General features: G+C 47.7%; 1 protein-coding gene across 4 annotated transcripts; it reads left to right on the forward strand.

Moving 5' to 3' along the window:
* The first annotated feature begins 204 nt into the window (after positions 1–204).
* LOC147611741 (uncharacterized) lies at positions 205–23,110 on the forward strand. 4 transcript variants are annotated; one of them, XM_086784785.1, is made up of 6 exons: positions 205–426; positions 511–792; positions 1,005–1,439; positions 1,707–2,261; positions 2,413–2,475; positions 22,570–23,110. In XM_086784785.1, the coding sequence occupies exons 1-5, from the start codon at positions 346–348 to the stop codon at positions 2,443–2,445; spliced, it is 1,386 nt and encodes a 461-aa protein (XP_086640911.1). In that variant the 5' UTR covers positions 205–345; the 3' UTR covers positions 2,446–2,475; positions 22,570–23,110. The 4 variants fall into 4 exon arrangements, with proteins under 4 accessions (XP_086640911.1, XP_086640909.1, XP_086640910.1 ...); XM_086784783.1 differs by having other exon boundaries at positions 206–792; XM_086784784.1 differs by lacking the exon at positions 2,413–2,475 and having other exon boundaries at positions 206–426.
* The last annotated feature ends 202 nt before the right edge of the window (positions 23,111–23,312 follow it).

The following is a 23,312-nucleotide window of genomic DNA, read 5'->3' on the forward strand; positions in this document are numbered from 1 at the left end:
GTGTGCAGAGCTCAAAAGCTATGAGTATAACAAAGCTTGTGTCCCTTTTCAAATGGAATATAAAAAAAAAGCTGGGGTTGTTTTAAATTTAAATGTTTGAAAGGTTGGTTATGTGGAGGGAAAGGTGCGCTTTCATGCGCGGAAAGGGGGATAAAGATAGTTACAATGATAATGACGGAGGTTCTTTTAAGATAATCTCGTCGCCTTCCTTTCCTGCTTTGCTTTTCTCTGCCGGCCTGTCCTTCACAGAGCTTTCATTGCCATCGCCAGACCTTCAAATTCGATGTCCAAGACTAAGCCTGCAGGCCTCTGAGGAAATGTTAGGCCCTGGCAACTTCTGCAACCATGCCCCGCCATGACTCTCAGCGATCGCAAGCTCATCATCGGCGATGGCGCCAGCGTAAAACTGCCACAGTTGCGATCGCGGTCTCTGTCCTGACTTTAACAGTTTGCGCATGGCTTGCCCTGGTCTTCTCCTCGCGAAACCCTAACTGTTGGCACGCCATACAGGAGTGGCAGGGCGGCCCTGTGGCCTTCCCATGGGAACAGGATTCGCTGCCGCCTGCGCCCTTGCAGTGGGCCTGGCCGCGCGGAGGCAATGGCAGCAGCAGCTCTGCAGCGGCGGACCTGTCCCTGCGCAACATTGTGTTCGGCATCGCAGGATCCGCGCAGCTATGGCCCAAGCGCAAGGAGTATGTGAAGTTGTGGTGGAGGCCAGATGAGATGCTAGGGTTTGTTTGGCTGGAAGAGAAGGCAGAGGTTGCAGAAGAGGAGTCTGAGCTTCTCCCACAGGTTTTTATATATTTTCTCACATATTTAACATAAAAAAGTGGGAAAAAGTGAAACTCCAACAAATTGCTAGAGCTTAGTATATATAATTTAAATCAGAAGCATGAAAGGATAAAGTAATGAATTATAAGATGGTATCAATGTCTCTGAGTACAGGGGAAGGCCCCTGCAAACAAAGCTTATCATGGCTACATCAATCTGGTATATGTGCACAGGTTCTTATCTCAGAAGACATCAGCAGATTCAGGTATACTCACTCAACAGGCCACCCTTCAGGAGTTCGCATCGCTCGCATCATCCAAGAGATTTTCAAGCTCGGCATACCCAACGTGCGTTGGTTTGTTCTAGGAGATGATGACACAGTCTTCTCGCCAGATAATCTCCTGCGTGTGCTAAAAAAATATGATTACAATGAAATGTACTATATAGGAAACCCTTCCGAGAGCCATTCCTCGAATACATATTTTAGCCATGGCATGGCATTTGGTGGTGGAGGCATTGCCATCAGTTATCCGCTGGCAGAGACCCTCTCTAAGATGCTTGATGAATGCTTGGAGAGGTATCCTTCGCTCTTTGGGAGCGACGATCGTCTTCATGCGTGCATCACGGAGCTTGGTGTACCCCTCACCAAAGAAGCTGGCTTTCATCAGGTACAACAAAGTTAATTTTTGTAGTGCCATCTTGGAACAATGCATGCAGTGTGGGGGTTTCTTAAGCAGAACAGTATATAAAAAAGCATGTTTTGCTGTACTATGGCATGTTTGCCTTTGTGAGTATGCAAAGATTCTGCCTGTCTCCAATGCGTGCACAAAAAGATAGGTGAAGTTACCCCTCCTACATGTGCATTCAAACAGCTGGTTAGAGAAGATCTTTGGTTGAAGCAGTGTAGCTCACAAACAATTTGAATCGCTTTGCAGTTTGATGTTCATGGCAATGCATTTGGCCTCCTGGCAGCTCATCCGACATCACCTTTCATATCCATGCACCATTTGGATGAGGTAGATCCAGTTTTTCCAAAACTCGATGCACTGGGTGCCATGCAACGTCTTGCTAATGCCATGCGGACAGAACCTAGCAGCTTTTTGCAACAGTGCATCTGCTATGATCGAGCTCAAAAGTTGTCTATCTCCATTTCATTGGGCTACGTTGTACAAGTGTTTCCCAATATTCTCCTTCCTCGGGATCTTGAAAGGCCTGAGATTACCTTCAAGGCCTGGAATTTGAAAGAGAGCAGAGGTGATTTTGATCTGGACACAAGGAAGTCTTTAAGGTCCATCTGCCGTAGGCCGTTTGTCTTTTTCTTAGAAGATATACATGTGGAAGAGAATGAAGTAGTCGTGAGCATGTACAAGCGAGATACAAGTGTCGATGAGACGAAACGGCACTCATTTTGCTTCTCCAGAGTTCTACCTCCTGAACAAGTGGAGCAGGTTCAAGTTTCAAGCAAGCCATTGGGCGATCGCTGGTTTTCAGTGAGATTCTCTTTCCAAATCAAAAGCTTGTTCTTTTATGTAATATATATTGAGTTTTTTCATTTCTTTTCCCTTTTCTGAGGCTCAAGTTTTGGATTGTTTGCAAATTGCAACCATTTTCTTGAATCGACGAGCTGTTTGGTATGTGTAGATTCAAAATATTTCTTATCCTGTGGCTCAGTGATGGGTAGATTACCAAGATATGATATAAAACGTACTCACTCTCTCTCTCTCTCCCTTTCTAGAACTAATGGGCTTTTCCCTGTTAATTAGTCTTGAGATTTCCGATCGTGTTGTGAAGTTACCTTGGTACTTCTTTGGCCTTAGTCAAAACTGTAAATTTCTGCTCCTGAACCTATTTTGGTTTCCAAAGTTCTTCGAATTCATGAAGTCTTTCCTTGAGTAATACATTCCCCTTCTGCAGTTGATCAATCTGTTGCTGAAGGTTTGCTGTCCATTTGTTTTGATGGTAGCAGGGGGTTTTCCTAGTTGATAGTAGAAATTTTACAAAGGAAATCTCCCCCCCTTCTCCAAGCTGGACCCACAAATATAAGGACCACTATCCCCACCCTGATATCAACTCACAAGATGCTGCCCACCATAATGCTACTTGCCCCACAAAATACTAGGGCTGCTATCCCCACCCGAATATCAACTCACAAGACGTGGCCCACCATAATGCTGTTCTCCCAAGTGTAAACAGACCAAACAAGCCCTAATAGGTAAGGTTTGGTTAACTTATGTGTAGCCGAAAGCAGGCCTTGGAAGCTGTCCGAGGGAAAAAGGGAAGGGGCAGGGATCCACTTGTTGCAGAACTTTAGAGTTGGAGAGACATTTACTCTCATTGGAGGGACACTGCATGGAAGCTGCCAGTGAGCTTGAAGGACTAGCTTCATGGTGCAACTGAGAGTTAGGGAGTGAAGAACTTGAACAGAAGCTAGCTTCATGCATTGCAGTTTTTTGTGTGTTAAGGCCCTCATGGCTGATATATTGATCCCCTTGGTAGGGCAACGATGAGGCAGAACCCTAGTCCATAGAGAGAGAGAGAGAGAGAGAGAGAGAGAGAGAGAGTCATGTGCACACGTGGACATGGCTTCTCTCCAAGCTAATCCCTCTTTTGTGCAGTAGATAAATTTTATGTTAGGGTACTACCAAGGCTGAGGATTTACACAAAAGAAGCCCTATTTGGTCAGGACAGCAGTTGGCAGGGTAAACAAGACCAGGCAGATGAAGTCGGGATGATCATATTTTGGGGATGTTTTCTTTGCTGCTGGCCAACAGCAGCTCGGCCAGTTCATGGTCATGTGAAGAGCCGATATAAGGCTAGGCCAGCATTCAGTCCTTTCATATGACACCCTTTTGGGGCAGGTCAAGAATGAGTCCTAGAGGTCTTTAGGTTCTCCATTTGGAAGGGCAAAGGCCACAGATTTGTAGAGTCATACTCGACATAATATACTGAAAACACAGCTATCTCTCTGTCAAATCCCCACGGATCTCCTCGTGATCGTTCTTGGTACGCGACTCAAATCCTGCAAACAAACAAACAAACAACAAGGGGGTGCAGGCCTGACTCACCTCCCAACCATGACCTGTGGGCGAGCCCACAGTCTTGGCTGTCCCCACCGAGCCACGAGCTGAGCTAACTAAGTTGATGTACCAACCAATCTCCTCTTCGCAACGTCCCATATCGCCACGAAGCTACCCTCGCGGGCCTCGAGATTGTTGCCGGCCTCGGCTGCGTAAAGCAGGTGCACGTCTGCACTAGATCCAGGCTCCAAGACCCAGGGTTAGTTCCGTACGTCGTACGATTTCAGTCGTACGTACCTGTTGTACGGTATGGTACCGTACGGATTCGTACGATACCGTACGTTTTTTTTTTTGGCGCAGTGGTGTTATTGCGTGGAGCAATTTCAGTCTTCTAGAGAGCCATTCATTGCCCTTTGCAGTGTTGTTGTTGCGTGGAGCAATTTCAGTCTTCTAGAGAGCCATTCATTGCCCTTTGCAGCCTATAGGGAGCTGTTTGTCAGGAGCATGTGCACTTGCCATTGCCATATTAGGCAAGTGATCATATTGCCTGATGAGGAGGCAATCTTCATGGAGCTCTATAGTGAGCTTGTGGCAGCAGATACTCGCAGCACCAGGAGTCAGCATGGACGGGGCTGAGCAGTTGGAGTTCATAGGCCTCCTCCTTCGGTATCGGCAAAGGGTGGCCTTCGCACATATGTGAGACGGGGATCCTCGAGCTCCAATCCCCGCCTTCATGATGATATTCCATTGCCCCCTCATGATGATACCCCACGGCCTAGAGAGTCCTTGTTTGATGATGATGGCAACCTACTTAGCGAGAATGATCCCCAGAGTGTCTCGTCCACCTTCGAAGAGTCCTCTTCAGAGAACTCTCTTGATGGACACTCTAGTAGTGATCATGTTGATGATCATGCAGATGTTGGTGATGATGTAGACTTTTGATATGTTATAGCTCTCTAGGCATTGGGCATCTATCTCCTTCTAGCCCATAGATGATGTATTGTAGTATGTAGTATCATGTATGTACGCATGTTGGCGGTCACCCATGCCATGAGTTTTTGGCCTATCCTTTTGTAGCAATTTTGTACTCTAATGGCATGATGACATTATGTTCATGGTTCTACTATTTTGTAACTTCTTGTCTACAATTTTTAAGTTTAGGAAGTATTTCTTAAAAAAAAACGTACTAATAGCGTACCGTACCTCAAAAAATTTTAAGGTACCAATTAGTACCGTATTTTATCGTACCGTACCGTACCGTACCTTTCGTACTAACTAACCATGCCAAGACCATAGAGCTCTCACAAACTCGCGAGACTCTCTATATCCCAATAACTAACCTTGGCCACCCTTTTATAGGCTCTTGGCCGGTCATCGGGCGTCCACACTTGGGCGCTCGCCCATCCATATTTGGGTGCCCGCCCGTTAGTATATTCCTAACTCAGCTCGTCAATTAGCCTGCCTAGCTCCAAGCTTCCCCAAGCCTCGAAACTAGTCTTGCGTGCGTGTAGCACACGGTAGATACACAGTGTGCACATGACATACTTTCCTTCCTCTAAGAGCTCACTCCTGAGCTCACTAAAAAGCTAGGGTAATCTCTCTGAAGAGTAGTCAATGTCTCCCATGTAGCGTCCTCCTCAACACGATCCTTCCACTTGATCTTGTATTCCGTGATATGCGTATTATGCAATCTTCTTTCACGAAATCCAAGAATCTTTTCAGGTTCGTGCGGAACAAATGTCATATCCTCGACATCTATGATTTCTTGAGGAGTAACTAATTGATCTGTTCCACCCAATACTTCCTTAAGTCTACTGACATGAAATACAGGATGAACTTTCACATGAGAAGGCAAATCCAATTCATATGCAATTGAACCAATCCGTCGTGTAATACGAAATGGTCCATAGTATCTAGGGGATAATTTCGGAGATCGACCTGTCCGTAAAGTCTCGGAATCTTTCGGAACTCGCAAATACACCATCGTTCCTTCAGAGAACTCTCTGGGTGAACGATGTCTATTAGAATAAAACTTGTCTCGGTCTTGAGCACTTCTAATAGATTCCTTCGCAACTTGTAACATTTTCTGCATATCTTGCAAAAAATTACGTGCTACATCATGCTGAAGTCCTGAGAATCCTACTGTAACAAGTGATCTAGGTTGAAAACCATACATAAGCATGAAAGGACTAAAACCTGTACTCGTATGCTTAGTACTGTTATATGCAAAGTCTAACATAGGAAGATAATCCTCCCATGAACTCTGTGTTTTGGATACACATGCTCGAAGCATATCCTCCAAAATCTGATTCACTCTTTCAGTCTGGTCATCAGATTGAGGATGATCAGAGAAACTCAAATTCAAAGTTGTTTCTAACTTCTCAAAAACAAGTTTCCAAAAATCACTCGTAAACTTAGAGTCCCTATCACTGACTATGTCTTGCGGTAACTTGTACAGTCTAAACAATTGCTCGATAAACTGCCGTGCTAATTGCGTAGCTGTAATAGTCTTTCGGGTTGGTAAAAATCTAGCCATTTTTGTCAACAATCTACCACAACCCAAATAGAATCGTGGCCTTGATGTATTCTTGGCAATTCGGTAATAAAATCCATGGAAATACTTTTCCATTTATTACCTGGGATTTGCAAAGGATGCAACAACCCAGCTTGTCTAAAGCGTTCAGCTTTATTTGCCTGACAAATTTGACACTTGAGAACATAATCTTCTACATACCCTTTCATCTTTGGCCAATAAAAAGTGTGTTTCACTAATGATAACGTCATGTGTACCCCAGGGTGTCCAGCAGAAGGGGCGTCGTGACACTCCTTAAGAATCTTGGACCTAATGTCCGGGATATGTGGTACACAAATTTTGTCATTATAGAATAGTAAACCATTCCGAATCATCCGTTGGCCTCCTGCAGCCTGAATGGTAGACTGCCCAGTCATCGAGTCTTGGTCAATCAATGAGCTCCCGTCCTGGATCTTCTGCCAAAATGGACCAAAATAACTATCAGTCCTGCAAAGCCCTTCAATGATTGAAATAAGTCAGTAGAAATCTCGGTGAACGACAAAGTATTCATCTCTCGAATTCGACTAAGTGCATCTGTAACACTATTCATGGACCCTTTCCGATAACGGATCTCAAAATCAAAATCTTGCATTAACTCAACCCAACGAGCTTTCCTTCTTGTCAAATCATCCGCATCACACACATACTTGATTGACTGATGATCAGTCAATACCACAAACTTGGAGCCATATAAATAATGTCTCCAAACCTTGAGAGCATGAATCACAACATAAAGCTCCTTCTCAAGGATTGGCCAACGAGATTGAGTGTGGTCTAGCTTTTTACTTTCAAAAGCAATCGGTCTACCATCTTGAAATAGAGCAGCCCCGATAGCATAGTCACTGGCATTAGTTTCAAGAACATAAGGCTGACTAGGATCAGGCAATGCTAAGATAGGTGCTTCCTTGACTTTATCTTTCAAAAGTCTGAAGGCCATATCCAAATTGTTATTCCAAGTGATAGGCTGATTTGACTTACGTCCACGACCTTTCAATAAGTCGATCATCGGTAGTGTGAGCTGAGAGTACTCCCGTACAGGTTTCCGAAGAAAAACTATAAAATCGAGAAAAGAACGAAGTTGTTTCACTGTTCGCGGTATAGGCCAGTCCAGAACCTTCTGAACTCGGTCATAGTCAATGCTCAATCCATCTCTAGTGATCTTGTGTCCTAAGTAAATGATGTCGGTCATAAAGAACTCACATTTACTTAACTTTGCATATAGTCGATTCTGTCTTAAAATAGATAAGACAATCGTGAGGTGTCTGACATGATCCTCAAGAGTACGACTATATATCAAAATATCATCCAGGAACACCACCACAAATTTTTCCAAATGTTCACGAAAAAGATCGTTCTCATCATTTGCTGGAAGTGGCTGGAGCATTGGTTAACCCAAAAAGTAATACGAGAAACTCGTAATGGCCATACCTAGTCCGAAAGGCGATTCTTTCGACATGTCTTTCAAGAATGTGGTGATAGCCAGTACGTAAATCTATCTTCGTGAAATATTTCGCTCTTGCTAGCCGGTCAATCAGGTCATCTGATCTAGGGAGAGGATAATGGTTCTTAATGGTCAGCTTGTTCAATCTCTTGTAATCTATACACATCCTCCAGGTATTGTCCTTCTTTCTCCTAAGCAACACAGATGTACCCCAAGGTGATTTACTTGGACGGATCTAGCCCATCCTCAAATAATCTTCAAGTTGTTTAGCCAACTCATCTTCCTCAGCTTGGCTCATCTTGTAAGGTGGAATACTGACAGGATGAGCACCAGGGATCAAGTCAATACGATGATCTACTGCCCGTTCAGGTGGTAAACCCGATGGCAGTTCCTTAGGAAATACGTCTTGAAACGAATCAAGTATCTTCTGTAATTCTTTGCTTTCAAACACACTTAATTCATACACAATGGAAAGTGGTATACAAAGAAGAATCCATTATATTTCCAAAATCAATTGTATTTACAAGAGGTCCCTGAGAGGGATGAATACAATCACCTAAAATACTATACTTGGTGTTCTTATGCTGAAAAGAAAAAATATGACTAGACCAATCTATCTGGACTTGAAGAGTCTTAAACCATTGAATCTCTAATAACAAGTCTACATTTTCTAGATGCATAACATAGCATTCCAGAGTATCTTTGTAGTCCTGAATCTGGATTGGAAGCATCTCCACCTTTCGATCCCATACTTGCCTTCCCGCAGGTAGGCGTATCTCATAGGTATGATCGTTGGGTGTCGTATCAAGACTCAATTTCTGCACAAGTTTGTAGTTAACAAAGTTGTGTGAGCTGCCAAGGTCTAGAAGAATGTGAATCTTATGGCCATTCACTTTTCCATAAACTCGGAGAAGATCATGCAAGCCAAATACTTTAGAATTGAAGAGACAATCAAAACCAGTACTAGGGCGAGAAAGTACAGTAATTGACGTACCTGTCAAAGACAACTGGTTAGCTGCCTGTGTTTGTCTTGGTACCCTTTTGCTTTGGGCACTCGTTACGCATGTGTCCTTTTTCTTCGCAGATAAAACGACGTCCTTCTTTCTTGAGCTTTAAAGCCCTAAGAAGTCGTTTCTTCTTCGCTGGTGTCGAACTGGAATTCTTTGAAGGTTGGTCCGAAGACTTATCTTCAGTCGTGTTAGCCATAGGTGCGGAGAACTTTCTTTTATGCTTGTTCCCCTGCTCGGTAACGGGTTTCGACTTGGAAGAGACCATTGTATCATCATAGATACGAGCTGAATGAATGGCTTTGTCCAATGTTTTACATTTGTTATTTTTAACTTGTAATCGGTACGAGTCTGGTAAACCAGCTACGAAAAACCCCAAAAGAGTAGTGGGATCCATCTTTGTAGCTTTCATCTGTAAGTCTCTAAACTTTTGGAGGTAGACCTCATAAGTGAGGTGCTGCGAGGTCATGGTCAAAGCTGAAAACCGGGCAACAACATCATAATCATCCTCTTTCTTGAGGAATTCTTTCTTGAAGACGTCTTCGAATTGTGCCCAAGTCGTTGGCTTAGGGTTGAGTTCCTTCCACCAAAGCAAAGCTTTGTAGGACAGGAAACCTGCTGCTAACTGTATCTTCTTTCCGTCATCGTATGGATGAAACTGAAAGTGAACTTGCCACTTGTGTAGCCAAGTGTCCACGATCTCCTTGGTGCGTTGCTTTTGCTCGCCCCCGAACGGTTCCGGAGTAATGTTGGGGCCTAAAGCTGAAGCCAAGGTATCCATACCCGAGGAAGTAGAGAGGGTAGTGGTATGAGAATCAATGTGTGACCTGTGCATACCATGATCCTCTGTCTCCTGCCTCAGCCAATTGTCTAGATGCCTCAAAAGCTCTGTATGATAATCTGTCTTGTGGCATCTCTCTGAATCTGTCTAGCAGGCATATAGTCTGAAATATGGCCTCTACCATCATAGGAGGCGTAGCAAACTCTGCTCGGATAATGTCATGAGGTACTGACGGTTTGCTGCGTATCATGCGTGCCATCATGAGGGCCTGTGGTCTCTCTATCTGTGTCCACCAATGGGTAGCAAGGCCTGGCGCCCATACTGTTGCTCCATACATCAATGCCGGTGTGACTAATGTGTCAAATAGCCACTCCTTCGTCCGGGGCTCTTGAAAATGCGCCTGGTGGCACTGTCTCTCTAGCATAGCCAATGCTGCATATCCCCGTGTCAATCTAGCTCTGGCTGTTGAACCCATGGTGAAGCGTGTGGCTGCTGTGCAGAGAAGGTAACCCCTAGGTACACGTATGATGTCACCACCTCCACCTGGCATCCTGCGAGAGTGAATGTCAGCCGACTCCTGCCCTGTCTCGATGTATGAAAGACCATAACCTTGGTTTTCCCAAGGTTCACAGTAAGACCTCTCTGTGTGCAGAAATCATCGAGTGCATGTAGATGTTGCTGTAGACTACCTGGAGACTCAGACACTAATACAATATCATCAGCATAGAGCATAATATGTACTGAGGTACCTGCTAAATCAACTCCATCTCCGCCTCCCCGTGTAATGAAGTCAGCCACCTCATCAATGTATAACCCAAATAGTGTGGGGGAAAGTGGGCATCCTTGCTTCACACCAATGGTGCTAGCAATAGTCTCGGACATACCTCCTGGACATCTGACTCGCCCAAAAACTTGCTCGTATAATGCATAGATGCCCCATGTCATATCTGCTGGTATGCCAAGAGACTGCAGGCGCTGAAAGAGCCTCTCTCGTGGTATTGTGTCAAATGCCTTGCGGAAATCCACAAAGCAGCAATAGAGCTTTCTCTTCCTCACTCTGGCTTGATCAATCATACATCTCAAAGTGAATACATGGTCAGTGGTAGAGAAAGCTCTCCTGAAGCTTGCTTGCCTTGATGAGCGTAAAGTTGCTCGCTTAGCATATAAGCTAAGCTCTTGCTCCAGCAATGCACCATAGAGTTTGGCCAGCACGTGGCCAACCATAACCGTCCTGTAGTTGCTCGGATCGAGCATATCCCTTGTTTTATGAATCGGCACAATGGTGTGTATCGTCCACTCCGCAGACAAACCCTCTACTAGTGTCCTGTTAAACAGGTGTGCAAGAAAACGAGCTAAAGAATCTACTGCATATATGAGATGCTCACCCTGCAGGCCCATATGGTCGGCGGCCCGTCCATGCCGTAGGCGGGAGATAGCTTCCTGTACCATGGAGTGGGTAAAGAAGCTAGCTGTGGTAGGTCGAGGCTCCTGTAGACAGGGCTATCTCTACTCATGAAGAAATGAAAGATCTCTAGCTCCTGTATCTCTGCGAAGGCCCGCCTTTTGCGGCGAGTAAGTCTCCTCATCTCTCTCCTCGACTCTTGCTCTGTGATGGCTCCCAAGGCTCTCTGTATGCGGAGCCGTGAGTATAGGGCTCTGCACTCGTCATCATACCATCTGTTCTGGGGCATAGTCCCAGGTCTCGCAGGCTCTCCTGAGTGTACACGATGTGGGAAGCTCTGTAATGCAGCCGTGTGTAGGAGTGATGCCAGCTGGGCTATAATGGTATCCATAGATGCCAGGGGATCCATGAGTAGGAGCCCATCCTCTACTCTGCCAGTGTATATGTCTGCCATGTCATGTGTGAAGTAGATGGTAGTGTGTGGCGTCTGTATGTGGGGGGCTGGTGATACTGGTGATCCGGCTAGTGAAAATGCCAAGTATGTATGATCTGCCCCAATAGGACGAGGTGGAATGGAGAATGAGATGACAAGCTGTGATGCCTCCAAAGACCCCATAATGTAGTCTACCACCGTGCCTCCGGTCCGTGTATGACTCCCATGTGGGAAGCATGTCAGCCCTCTTGATCCCGGCCACCGTAGCATGCCGTTATAAATAACGAGATGATGCCTTGCTCCCAACTCTAGTAAGTGGTCCCCATAATGTCCTTTGTCTGGTCCAGTGTCCTCTGATGCCCGACTAGCCCCTATCTCCTCTGGAGCCACAGGGTGGAGGATCTCCATGTCATCATAGTCATACACCTCACACTGTCTGCTCTGTGTGTGGGCATTGAAGTCGCCCATAAGAAATACTTCCCCTAGTGTAGAATAATGCATAATCTCCTCTGACAGACAAGTGTATGGCGAGGCTTCTGTCTCCTCCTCCTGTGGCATGTCCTCTGTAATGACATAGGAGGATCCTGATGGAGAAAAGTAACATAGGGCTATGTATATAACCTTGTCCTGTGAGAGCTGTAAGCTGATCCACATGTATCTGGCCTCTGGATCCTGTGCTACCACTCGCAGTCTCCCCTGTAGCTCTCGTCTGAATAGGACTGCTACTCCCCCCGACCCTCTCGAGGTACCCTGGCGTGTGGTCCTCCTGTATGTTGACTCCCACTGGAATCCCTCTACTCGAGGTAGCCTCTCTCTGGGCTCTGATGTGTCTCTGTCAGAAGTATGATGTCTCTCCCCACCATAACATGCTCTAGTCGTCCAGGCTGCACTCATAGTGAACCATTACAGTTCCATACTGCTATGTGTATCTCTGTCAGTGGCCTGGTCTGTGTCCCATAGGCCCCAGACCGCTAATCCATGGGCCGACCATCAATGATGACCCGACCATCTCGATAGAAGGCCTTCTTGCCTTCTCTCCTCGCGTGTAAGACTCGTGGCATGCAAGTTCTCCTATGCTCAAGCTGCATCCTCGTGAGATCATCATCCAAGAAAATAGGAGCTCCCTCTAAACCCCGTAGTATGACCCTCTTCCTCATGAAGGTGACCCTCTCCGTCTCTCCTGCAAACTGTAGGATGAGGGCTCGCTTGCGTGTTGAGTCTTTTCCGGCTCTCCATGCTTTGGTGAAGGGGAGAGGGTGCTCTTCCTTGTAGCCGAGCTTCATGCATAGAAGCTGTCCATCTTTCTCGGGAATGGAGTCGGGTGTCTCGGCTATACCTGTGACTCGAATGTTGAGGTGGCAAGCATGCCTCATCTTCTCCTTCTCAATGGTGGTGTGAATGATTTGGTGTTCTTCCCTTTGAGTCTCCTCCCTCACTTCTTTACGGATGTTCTTCTTCACCACCTCGACCCATCTTGACTGCTTGGCTTCGAGCTTTCCCTCCATGTCCTTTGTGATCTCCTTGGAGATCTCTTCTTTGATGGCCGTGAGAGTGTTGTCATTGATCTCCCCTTCTTCCTTCTCAGCATTCTTGATAGCTACCATTTCCACTTTCAATGTACTCACCTCCTCCTTGAGTGCCGTGTTCTCTTGTTCGAGGTTTGTGACCCGTGCTTCGAGAGCTATGATGTGCCTGTGTAGTTTGTTTTCCACCTCATTGAGGTTGGAATCGGATGTCTTCTTGTTCTCCTTGATTAGTGCCTTCATTGCCATCTCGAGGGCCTCGAGTTTCTCTTGGAGACTCGGGGCCATTCCTCCAGATCACTCTGCAGTCCTTCCACAGGCAGGGAGGAGAGAGAGAGAGAGAGAGAGAGCGAATTATGTTGCTGCCTTGGGGGCCTGAGCAAGGGTGGGTGGGTCGGTGGGTGGGTCGGTGGGTGGGTGGGGGACTGGGGGGGTGGGTGGGGAAACGGCGGGAGAGAGAGAGAGAGAGTTATGTTGCTGCCTTGGGGGCCTGAGCAAGGGTGCGTGGGGGAACAGGTGGGTGGGTGGGTGGGGAAACGGCGGGCATAGGTGAACTGGAGAGGCGAAATGGCGAGGGGGCAGACCAGAGGCGAGATGGCGGTGGGCAGACCAGAGGCGAAATGGCGGGCAGAGGCGAAAGGGGGCAGACCAGAGGCGAAATGGCAGGCAGAGGCGAACAGAGGCGAGGGGGCAGACCAGAGGCGAAATGGCGGGCAGAGGCGAAATGGAGAGGCGAAATGGCGAGGGGGCAGAGAGAGAGAGAGAGAGAGAGAGAGAGAGAGAGAGAGAGAGAGAGAGAGAGAGAGAGAGAGAGAGAGAGAGTTATGTTGCTGCCTTGGGGGCCTGAGCAAGGGTGCGTGGGGGAAGAGGTGAGTGGGTGGGGAAACGGCGGGCATAGGTGAACTGGAGAGGCAAAATGGCGAGGGGGCAGACCAGAGGCGAGATGGCGGTGGGCAGACCAGAGGCGAAATGGCGGGCAGAGGCGAACTGGAGAGGCGAAAGGGGGCAGACCAGAGGCGAAATGGCAGGCAGAGGCGAACAGAGGCGAGGGGGCAGACCAGAGGCGAAATGGAGAGGCGAATGGAGAGAGAGAGAGAGAGAGAGAGAGAGAGAGAGAGAGATTAACGGTTTCAAAAGACCGAGGTGGTCTATGAGACCAAAAAGTTAGTACAATGGATCCATGATGAATACTGAACCATGGAAAAGAAAAAATTGTGTGAAACTAGCTACATAAGCAAAAGTATCCATGTGATGCTACATGGTGACAATGTGTGATCATATAATCATACCATCCTCCTCCAAAACAGAATGCAAGGGAGCCATTGAACAAAACATCCATAATGGCTAAGTACAAACTCAGCTCCATAGAGGGGAGCAAGAATCAAGAAAACTGAAAAAAGGGAAGGATGCTCTTTGCCTCCAGCTGGCCGCTTTGGGAGGAGAAGGCTACCTCATACAATGGTGTTTGGGGGGGGGAACACACGGGTGGTCTATAGTGCCAAGTGGGCTCACCACCATTGTCAGCGAGAAAAGGACCATGATGCCAAGTTTGCAGGAAGGCCTCGCGGAGCTTCCGCATGCGACTCAATGTCCATGGAGGGTATGAATGATATCGATGCTCCATATGGACTCCACAGGAGTGCCCTTGATAGCCTTGCAACCCCGAGCTCTCTAAATATGCGATGCAACAATATTGTTGCAAATCTCCCATCTTGAAGTCCAAAGATCAGAAGCAAGAGCTGGAAGTGAGACTGCAGAGATGCAGTAATGAGAGACCTATAAGGTGAGACCCTCCCCATCCTCCTCATATGCCATAGCGGCCTCAACCTCAACCTCAGTGGCCCAAGCAACTGTGCCCCAAGTAACTATGTGCTCGGCGGGGTGTGCGTGTCCGTTGTGAAAATGCAGAGAATCCGTTGCCAGACCTGCCGAGCCTTTGGGCAATCCCAAAGGCAATGTCGTTGGAACTCCCGAAGATGGCCACACCTCCAACAAGCTATTGGTCTACCTCCGATGGCCAACCAAGTGCCAACTGTCAGGCTCTGATGTGTCAATTGCGAAAGAAACAGCCTCTTCCAAAAATCAGAGAGAAACCGAGGAGGGATGCCTTGAGGTTGCCAGTGCCGTGTTGGCTGTTGGAATGCCCTTGAGCTCGGGCATTTGAATCCTCTAGACCAACTGTGCAATGTGTGCAAAGAAAGGGGTGTTGGGAGCCTCCTCTCTATCAAAGGGGTCGTGCCATGTCAACTCCCTTGGATCCCATTCAAGTTGTGTGAGAGGGCGACCCTCCCATAGCCACAACTACCAAAAGCCCTCTTTGGCCACCTTGGCCAGAAGAGGGTCAATGTGCCAACTATGCTCATGGAATCCTATCATCCTCACCCTTTGCAAGGTGCATCACTAAAATCCTCCAAGGGGGCTATGCTCTGTCGTGTCTTCCATGCGGTCCGATGGAGAAGGTGAGGAGGGTGGAGCTCGCATCAACGCCATGGACAGCCAAGGGTATGTCATGGTTGGCGAATACACCCAACCTTACCAAGGTTGGGGTCGGGGACCGAGGGAAGCCACTCGGGGGGATGGAAGAATCGATGTCGAGGCTAAGTTTTTCCTTGCCCTTGCTTTGTATACCAGTGAGGCTTCTCTCGTGGGCCTCCGAGGGAAGTTGTTTGAAAAGAAGCCAATTATCGAGTGCTCGCGTTGGGCGCATATTCAATGCTCCCCATGAAACGTGAGGGCGGGCCCCCAACATATGACCATTGGGTAAATGGACCAAGGGGTTCCATTCAAGGGCTTCAGAGGTGCTCCTATTATAAAAGTGGTCCCAAGCTTGGAGGAGGTTCCATATCAAGGGCTTTAGAGGTGCTCTAATAAAAGGGGTTCCATATCAAGGGCTTCAAAGGTGCTCCCCTGATAAAAGTGGAGCGAATTGTTGAAGGGCCAGCCTAAGGTGGTTCCAAGCTTTGAGGAGGTTGGCTACAAATCTGTCCTCAAATGTTGGGCTAAACCCATGAGTCCGTACCCATGATTGTTGCTCGAGATCTAGTGAAAAGCCTCAATTGGCCTCGAAGTCAGGGCAGGTGATGAGCCAACCCAGAACCCACACGACTTGCCGAGTTGCTCTGTGCGCCCGATGCACAACAGAAGATCTCAATCGCATCAGCGAGTCTATAGATTCCTGCCATCCCCGAATAAGTATGCCGTTGTCTTGTGCAAACTTTGAGTCAAGTAGCTCGTTCTGTGAGCGGATGGGGAGACGTAGACCTTGTCGCCTTGTCTCCTGTGCGGTGAGAAAACTGCTTATGGCATTAGCAACAAACAAGAAGAGAAAAGGAGCCAGTGAGCAGCCTTGCCATACCGAGCGAGAGAGTGGGAATCTGTCACCTTTGGCTCCCTGAATGAGAACATGGCTGTGCGAAGCCGAATAGAGCCGGAAACATCTTGAATCCACTCCTCTGGAAATCCCATCCGGCACATTGTCCCCTCCAAGAAGCCTCAATCCACCCTGTCATAGGCTTTCAAAATCAAGAAGGAGAACTATCAAATCTTGCTGCCTCAACCTGGCTGAAGCGGTCGCCTCCCAAAAAGTGAAGATGTTGACCAGAATGATCCTTTCTTGATTAAAACGTGTCTGTGTGCCATGAATCAAATCATGGAGAAAAGGTTGCAGTCTCCGGTTGCTGATGGATTTGGCTAAGATTTCGTATGCGGTCCCAAGGAGGGTGATGGGTCTCCACCATTGCCGAATCCCACCACCCTCCTTAGGAATTGCTGTTGGGTAGAGCTTGTAGAGCCTCCGTGAGCTCCTCAGAAGTAAAGGGGGTCAGCAAGAAAGTCTGGAGAGCGGGGGAACCACCTCACTCGTATGTCGCCAAACCTGCTCACGTGCATCCATCACCTGTGAGTAGGGTACAAAAGAAATCCGTGGCAATGGCTCGCACCTGGGGAGGATCATCAACTATGGATCCATCATGGCCTTGCAATCTGCAGATACCATCCCTTCGCCTGTGTGGGCTTGAAACCTCAAAGGAATCTCTGGTGATCCTATCTGCCGCTTGGGTCCAAAAGGAAGCTCTAGCATGGTACTTGTACTCCACCCTCCGGTGCCCAATCGAGCTAAGCTTTGCAGGGGCTGTAGCCAATTGGGCCTCAATCCACGGGCTTTAGCCGGGGTACTCTTCCGAAGCTGTTGCAGGGAGGCAAGGCTCCGACAAATGCTCCTCTCTTGCTCTTTGAAGCCAGGCAGTTTGCCCTGGTGCGGCCTCTTGCAACAAACTGCTGATCTCTCTAAGGCCTGTGTCCAAAGCCCTTGCGGCTGAACCAGTGAGGAAATCTAGACACTCGCAAATCTCCTTAATCTTGCTGCAAATTTTGGAATCCTGAATTAGACTGTTTGGGATCCGGGAGCTCAAGTGTTTGTCCTATCTCCATGGGTCCTCCAGGGAGAGAATGACGGGTGCTTGATTGGAGAAAGTAGTAGGTGCTAGAATGCCAACCATACCACCTCGTTCGCAAGCCCACTCATCCACATAAAACCGGTGGAAAGGTTGGGGCTTGTACTCGTCTTGTTGGATCTCGAGAAGCATAGTCTCCCAGGGCTGCGTTCGAACTCTGGTAAATGCCAAGGGCCATGACCCCTCAAGGCCAGAATCAGCCGAGGACTCTGTGCTTGAAACTGTGGCCGTGTGCCACCTTCGAGTCTGGCTTCCGTTGTCTTTAACATTTTTAATCACCACCCATGCACCAGAAGTCGGCCTGTAGGAGGGATTGATGGACCATGCTCTTTAAAGTGGCTCTGCTTGTTGCGGAGTTCGGTGCATAGGGTTTCAGGAAGCCCACTCTGTCCTCTCCAATCCTAGTGATCACCCACTAAGCTCTCCTAGTGACAATAGTGCCTGAATCAATCATTGCGAGTAACAGCTGCTCGCTGATGGAAATGCATACCCCACTCTAGATCTCGGAGGGGCTAAAAGGGTGGGATTGAAAGGTGCGACTCCTGCGCTAGAGAATCTTCCCGCAACAGTGGCGGGTTCGACCCTCAGATAGATGATGCTTCTGGAGGAAGGGAATGGCAATAGGTCCTCCAACTACGGCACTGTGAAGCTCCTCTTTGAAACGTCCCTTGTCCTCCCAAACCACCTTGAATGTTCCATGAGACAATCTGCATAACTAGGAGAGGTGGGAGGCGGAACTGCCCTCCACTCAAAAGAGTCTTGGGCGTGGGTTTGGAAGCAGAGTAATCACAATCTGTCTTGGGGCAAAGCCTCGCCAGCTGGGCACGAATCTTGCCCTCCATGTGGAGCCATTTTTTCAGTTACATCCCTTTTTCAGTTACATCCCCGCAATGGCAGATCTGCTTGAGATGGCTGAGAGACATGTGAAGATCCCTACACTCCCCACGTTCCTTGTGGACCGTCAGTTGGACGGGAACAACTACGGCATATGGAAGGTTATGATGGAATTTGTTTTGGAGTCTTACGACCTTGCTGATTTTATCGTTGTTGGGGTTCCACGACGGGAGGTAGAGGAAGTGGAGTAACCGTCGATTCGTAAGTACCGGGAGGCACAAGCACAATTGTGGGATCATGTCAATGCCAGGGTCCGTTCATTTATCTTCCTCAACTGCACACCGCAGGTAATCAATCATGTAAAGCATATGACGTTGGCCAGAGGTATATGGCAGCATTTGGCTTCGGGTATCGCCATGAAGAGGATTTCCTTGGAAGTACAGATGCGGGTTATGAGCCTTGAAAAGTTGTCGACGATGCGGGAGCATTAGGCTCTTCAGCAGAAAGTTCTTCAAGCTGGGAAGGAGATATCATCGGAGGACATGGCCATAACGTTGCTGTCGCATTTGCCCTATCCGTACTCAGCATTTTACTCGTCTTTGATTACCAGTGGCAGGCTCAGCACCATCACGTGGGAGGAGCTTGTGTCCATGGTCTTGGACCAAGAGGGAAGATTCTCGAACCCTCCACAAGGCGGAGGTTCGGAGGCCTTTACTGGCCAACGGTCGCAAGGCCGTAACAAGGGCAAAGGGAAGGCTTCATCGGAGAAGTCTTCTGAGAAGAAGTCCAACGCTGACCGCGAGAAATTGAAGGCAGAGAGGACTTGTAATGACTGTGGCGAGAAAGGCCACTATTGGAGGTAGTGTTCCAAGCGGAACACCGAGAAGGGTGAAGATTCCTCGGCAGCAATCATGAAGACTCCGGCTTTTGTGCCGCTGGAGGTGATGGACACCGATGTTTCATTTTCTTCAGGCAGGGAGGAGGTTGGAGGACTTGCCGCTACGGATACTCGAGAGTGGATTCTAGACAATGGTGCTTCCAAGCACATGACTTCTTCTTGTTCAGATTTATACGATTGTTGGAAGGTTGGCGATTTCGAGCTTGTGATCTATGGCTAGAAGGTGCCTTGGATTATCCCATAAGTGGAAGCATGGGAAGTTGAAGAGCCATATATAGGCTAGAGTGGCACCTTGTCATAGTCATCTCCTCCGGCCAGTGTTTTGGGAGGCAGCTCACCGGGAGATGGGAGCCCGATGAAGGGATGCTGCAGTGCCCGTTGGGGGTGTTCGTGGTGCTCGATGGTGATGCATCTCCTACGTGCGTTAGTATTCCGCTGCGCATTCTGACATGGTATCAGAGCTCGGGCGCGTGTGGTCCTGGGCGACTGGGCAGCTCAGGCGTGTGGTCTTGGGCGACCCCCTCACGTCTCGGTGGCTTGCGAAGCTCGAATCGAGGGAGGGTGTTGGAAGGTTGGCGATTTCGAGCTTGTGATCTATGGCTAGAAGGTACCTTGGATTATCCCATAAGTGGAAGCATGGGAAGTTGAAGAGCCATATATAGGCTAGAGTGGCACCTTGTCATAGTCATCTCCTTCGGTCGGTGTTTTGGGAGGTAGCTCACTGGGAGATGGGAGCCCGATGGAGGGATGTTGCAGTGCCCGTTGGGGGTGTTCGTGGTGCTCGATGGTGATGCGTCTCCTACGTGCGTTAGTCTTCCGTTGCGCATTCTGACAAGGATCTTTGCAGGTATTCTGGTCACATTCTTAGTGGGGATACATCCACTATCCCAGTTCACAGTGAGGGCAAGTTGGAGATGGTTCTCGATGGCAAAGGGGGGAAGCATTCCTCCCAGGTGTTGTATGTTCCGTCACTTGGTTTTCATCTGTTGTCAGTGCATCAGGTTTGCAAGACTCGCGTACGGGTGGAGTTTGAGCATTTTGTTGCTCTTCGAGACAAGGCAACATGTCAGGTAGTTTGGGAAGGCGGCGTGGAGAATGGAGTTTACATGCTTTCAGCACTCTCTCTCGCAGGTCCTCAGTTTTGTGATGAGTGGCAGCCTGGTAATGGCCACTTAAGTGTGGATACGCTGCAAGTGCAAGCTTTCCGGGACCAGATGGAGGATAGCTTTCCAGTTGATAGCAGCAGTTGGCAAGAACTTTCCAGTATTGATGTTGGTAGTTCTTGTGTTCGTCAGTCAAAGGAAACTTTATAGGTAACCTATGCTTTGATGTCTCGTAGTATTCGGGATAACGAAACTCCTGTAGATGAGGATGTTCTTTCCATGGGGACCTCTTGGAAAGCCAGGGAGGTGGTAGTTGATCCTCCAGGCTTTGTGGTTCCGGATTCAGGGAGGTGGTCGACATGTTTCAGAAGGCCTTGAGTGGTCTTCAACAGGTTTCCAGGACTTGGCTTCCCATCGTAACAGGTGTTGATCCTTGTGAGCAGTGTGATGCCTCTTTGACTCAGAAGCAGAATGATTCATTGATTTGGTTGATGGATACTAGATTGGACGGGAGCTTCTTGATGAGGCTGTTGAGCTCATGGTTGTAGATGACTCTTTGGGAGGCAGGTGGTTTCATTAGCATGCGAAGGATCTTGGTCTCTTTTACATAGGAGGGGGAAGTGACTCAGTTTGGGGAGGAGATTCAGACACGAGGAGTACTACTTCATGCCCAGGAGCAGTTCTATGGAGCAATAAGAGGCAGTCATCTTTTTCCTTGTCGACGACAGAGGCAGAGTACCGCTTGTGGTGCGGCTTGTGAGGTGGTGAGGTTGGTGAGGTTGCAGAGGTTACTTGGCAGGATTGGGTTTCCATTGCTGGAATCCTTGGTTATCCAGAGGCACTTTGTTCTTGAAAAGATCGTTGTTGATGACATCTTGGTAGAGTTCTATTCGACGGAGGACAGTATGGTGGACCTCTTCACGAAGTCGATATCTCAGGATTTGCTCAGGCGGCACCCCAGCCCCTTGTGGTTGGTTTCACAGCCAGGAGCTGAGAGGGGGTGTTAGAAGTCATCTCTTGTTTTACCTAGACACCAGGGCCTTTGTTGTGGGTGTGCCTGCCCTTGTAGGTGTTTTCTCATTTTTCCTCACTCCCCGTATTTTTCCCCCATTTTTCCCATTTTTCTATGGCTTGGGGGGGCAGTCCTGTGCTGGCAGGTGCATATATCTTGGCCGACTGTACCCGACTGTGTGTGGACACCTTTCCGGTGCTGGCCGACAGTGGACAGTTCTGGCTGACTGGTCTATGTGGCAGGTCGTGGAGTTTTGTGCCTGTTGGCTGCCTTTGGAGCAGGCCGACTGCTGCCTGGGGTCCATATAAAATGGACCCCCACATCCCTTGCCATTTTATCTTGTATTCGGGATCTTCTTTGTGTATATAGAGCAGAGTTACATGCCTCTCTCTCTCTCTCCTTCTCTTGTGCTGTTTTTCTGCACTGTTCTTGCTCAGGTGTTTCCAGATTTGGTCATCATCTCCGTTGCGTATTCTGACAAGAACTGCCATCGAAACATGAAGAAATACGAAGAGAAGCACCTCCAGATTGGAGGATACCAGCTCCCCTACCGGGTCCTTGTGGCGAGAGCCACCCATCTGTATCCGTGCCAGTGGCCACAGGTGAGTGAGCACGTTGGTAATGGTCCTTTTTATAGGATAGACGCCTTATACAAAGTGTGCATATGCTGCTACCACACCTGCCACATGTCAAGGCATGATGCTGAGTGTCCCTAAGAGGGGTCATTTTTACATGTCATTGCTTACATACGATCCTTCTAAGGGGCTCTTCCCACATATAAATGAATCTAAACACTAGCGATGGTTCACACACTAGAACCGCTTTAGTCAAAGCCTAGAATACTAAGTTATTAAGTGCCAGTGTACACAAACACCTAGCATGTGTTTACCCCCATATTAATCTTACTTTTTGAGGGAGCCGAAATGGGGAAGCACTTGTTAGCAAGGGTGATGCTAGTAAGCGAGAGGATTAAAGATAGGAGGGAAAGAAGGGAGAGGATAAATTCTAACATGAACCTTGAATGGGGAATGATTGGTGTGGTGGAAACAGGAAATGGAAAAAGCTGAAAAGGTTGCACGTTTCAGAACTAGGGAGCCCTTCAACATCTCTAAAAAACCGATGTTTTTTTCATCAAAGAAGAAAACGATTTCTTTTTAAAGCTATACTGTGTAGTAAATGCATTGCTGCTGATAAGTCAATTGTCAGAACATATTTGTTGAGCTACCTTTGGTCCTGTACTTGACATGCCTTGTATAACCTTTTGTACACCATGTATAACTTTGCCATAGAATTGATTCATGGTATCTTTTGCTGGTTGGTGTAGGTTCCAAGAAGGCAGTGTTGTAAACTGATTGGAGTCAAAGATAAGGTGCTGTCAATAACCGTGACACCTTGTCAACATGGAAAACCCTATAGTGGGTAGCTTTAGAAATAAAGCACAACTACCAAGTTTTTCATCAAAATGCTCAGTTCTGTGCAGCATTGCTCTTGTAGAAGATTGTTGGGTGAAATCACCAAGATAGATATAACTATCATACATATCATGTGCCATTGTATCATGGCAGAATATATCTGAGGATTCATGTGATCTTTAAAAGTTTTTGTAGAGCTTCAAAAGATTCTGAAGCTCTACAAGTTACCGAACGAGGGATAGTGAGAGACTAGTGGTTAAGTTATATGCTTGGGGAAGCCAACTTTCAGGCACTGTTTGACTCAGTCAGTTTAAGTGTCTTACAGATTTTGCACAGGCATGCTAGTGTACAATGATTTTTTGGTCGTCTCATAGAAGGGGTGTAATCTAGGCCCCCTACACATGTTCCCTTCATCACTTTTCTATTAATATAGCATTGATACACTAGCAAGAACTTATTGAAGCAGCTGGGATGCCGTGCACTAGTTGTTTAATGTGTAATGCTACTTCCTGTGTTTCATCTCTTGCACTTGTTACTATTTTGACCACAACTGCTCCTAAGCGTCAAGGCTTTGCGCCTTGAAGAAGATTAATTTGACCTTATGGTATGCAGTCAATGTTTGTAAACCATTACAGTAGTTCGAGAAAACATCGAC

The sequence above is a fragment of the Cibotium barometz genome, chromosome 47 (genome assembly GCF_041138505.1).
Source record: "Cibotium barometz isolate CiBa-2024 chromosome 47, ASM4113850v1, whole genome shotgun sequence".
NCBI lineage: Eukaryota > Viridiplantae > Streptophyta > Polypodiopsida > Cyatheales > Cibotiaceae > Cibotium > Cibotium barometz.

Bases quoted from the DNA above. Each gene is read 5' to 3' on its own strand.
- LOC147611741 (XM_086784782.1), top strand. From the start codon at position 346: ATGCCCCGCCATGACTCTCAGCGATCGCAAGCTCATCATCGGCGATGG. The intron at 793-1,004 runs GTTTTTATATAT...ATATGTGCACAG, and splicing joins AGTCTGAGCTTCTCCCACAG to GTTCTTATCTCAGAAGACAT. The intron at 2,262-22,569 runs GTGAGATTCTCT...TGGTTGGTGTAG, and splicing joins TGGGCGATCGCTGGTTTTCA to GTTCCAAGAAGGCAGTGTTG.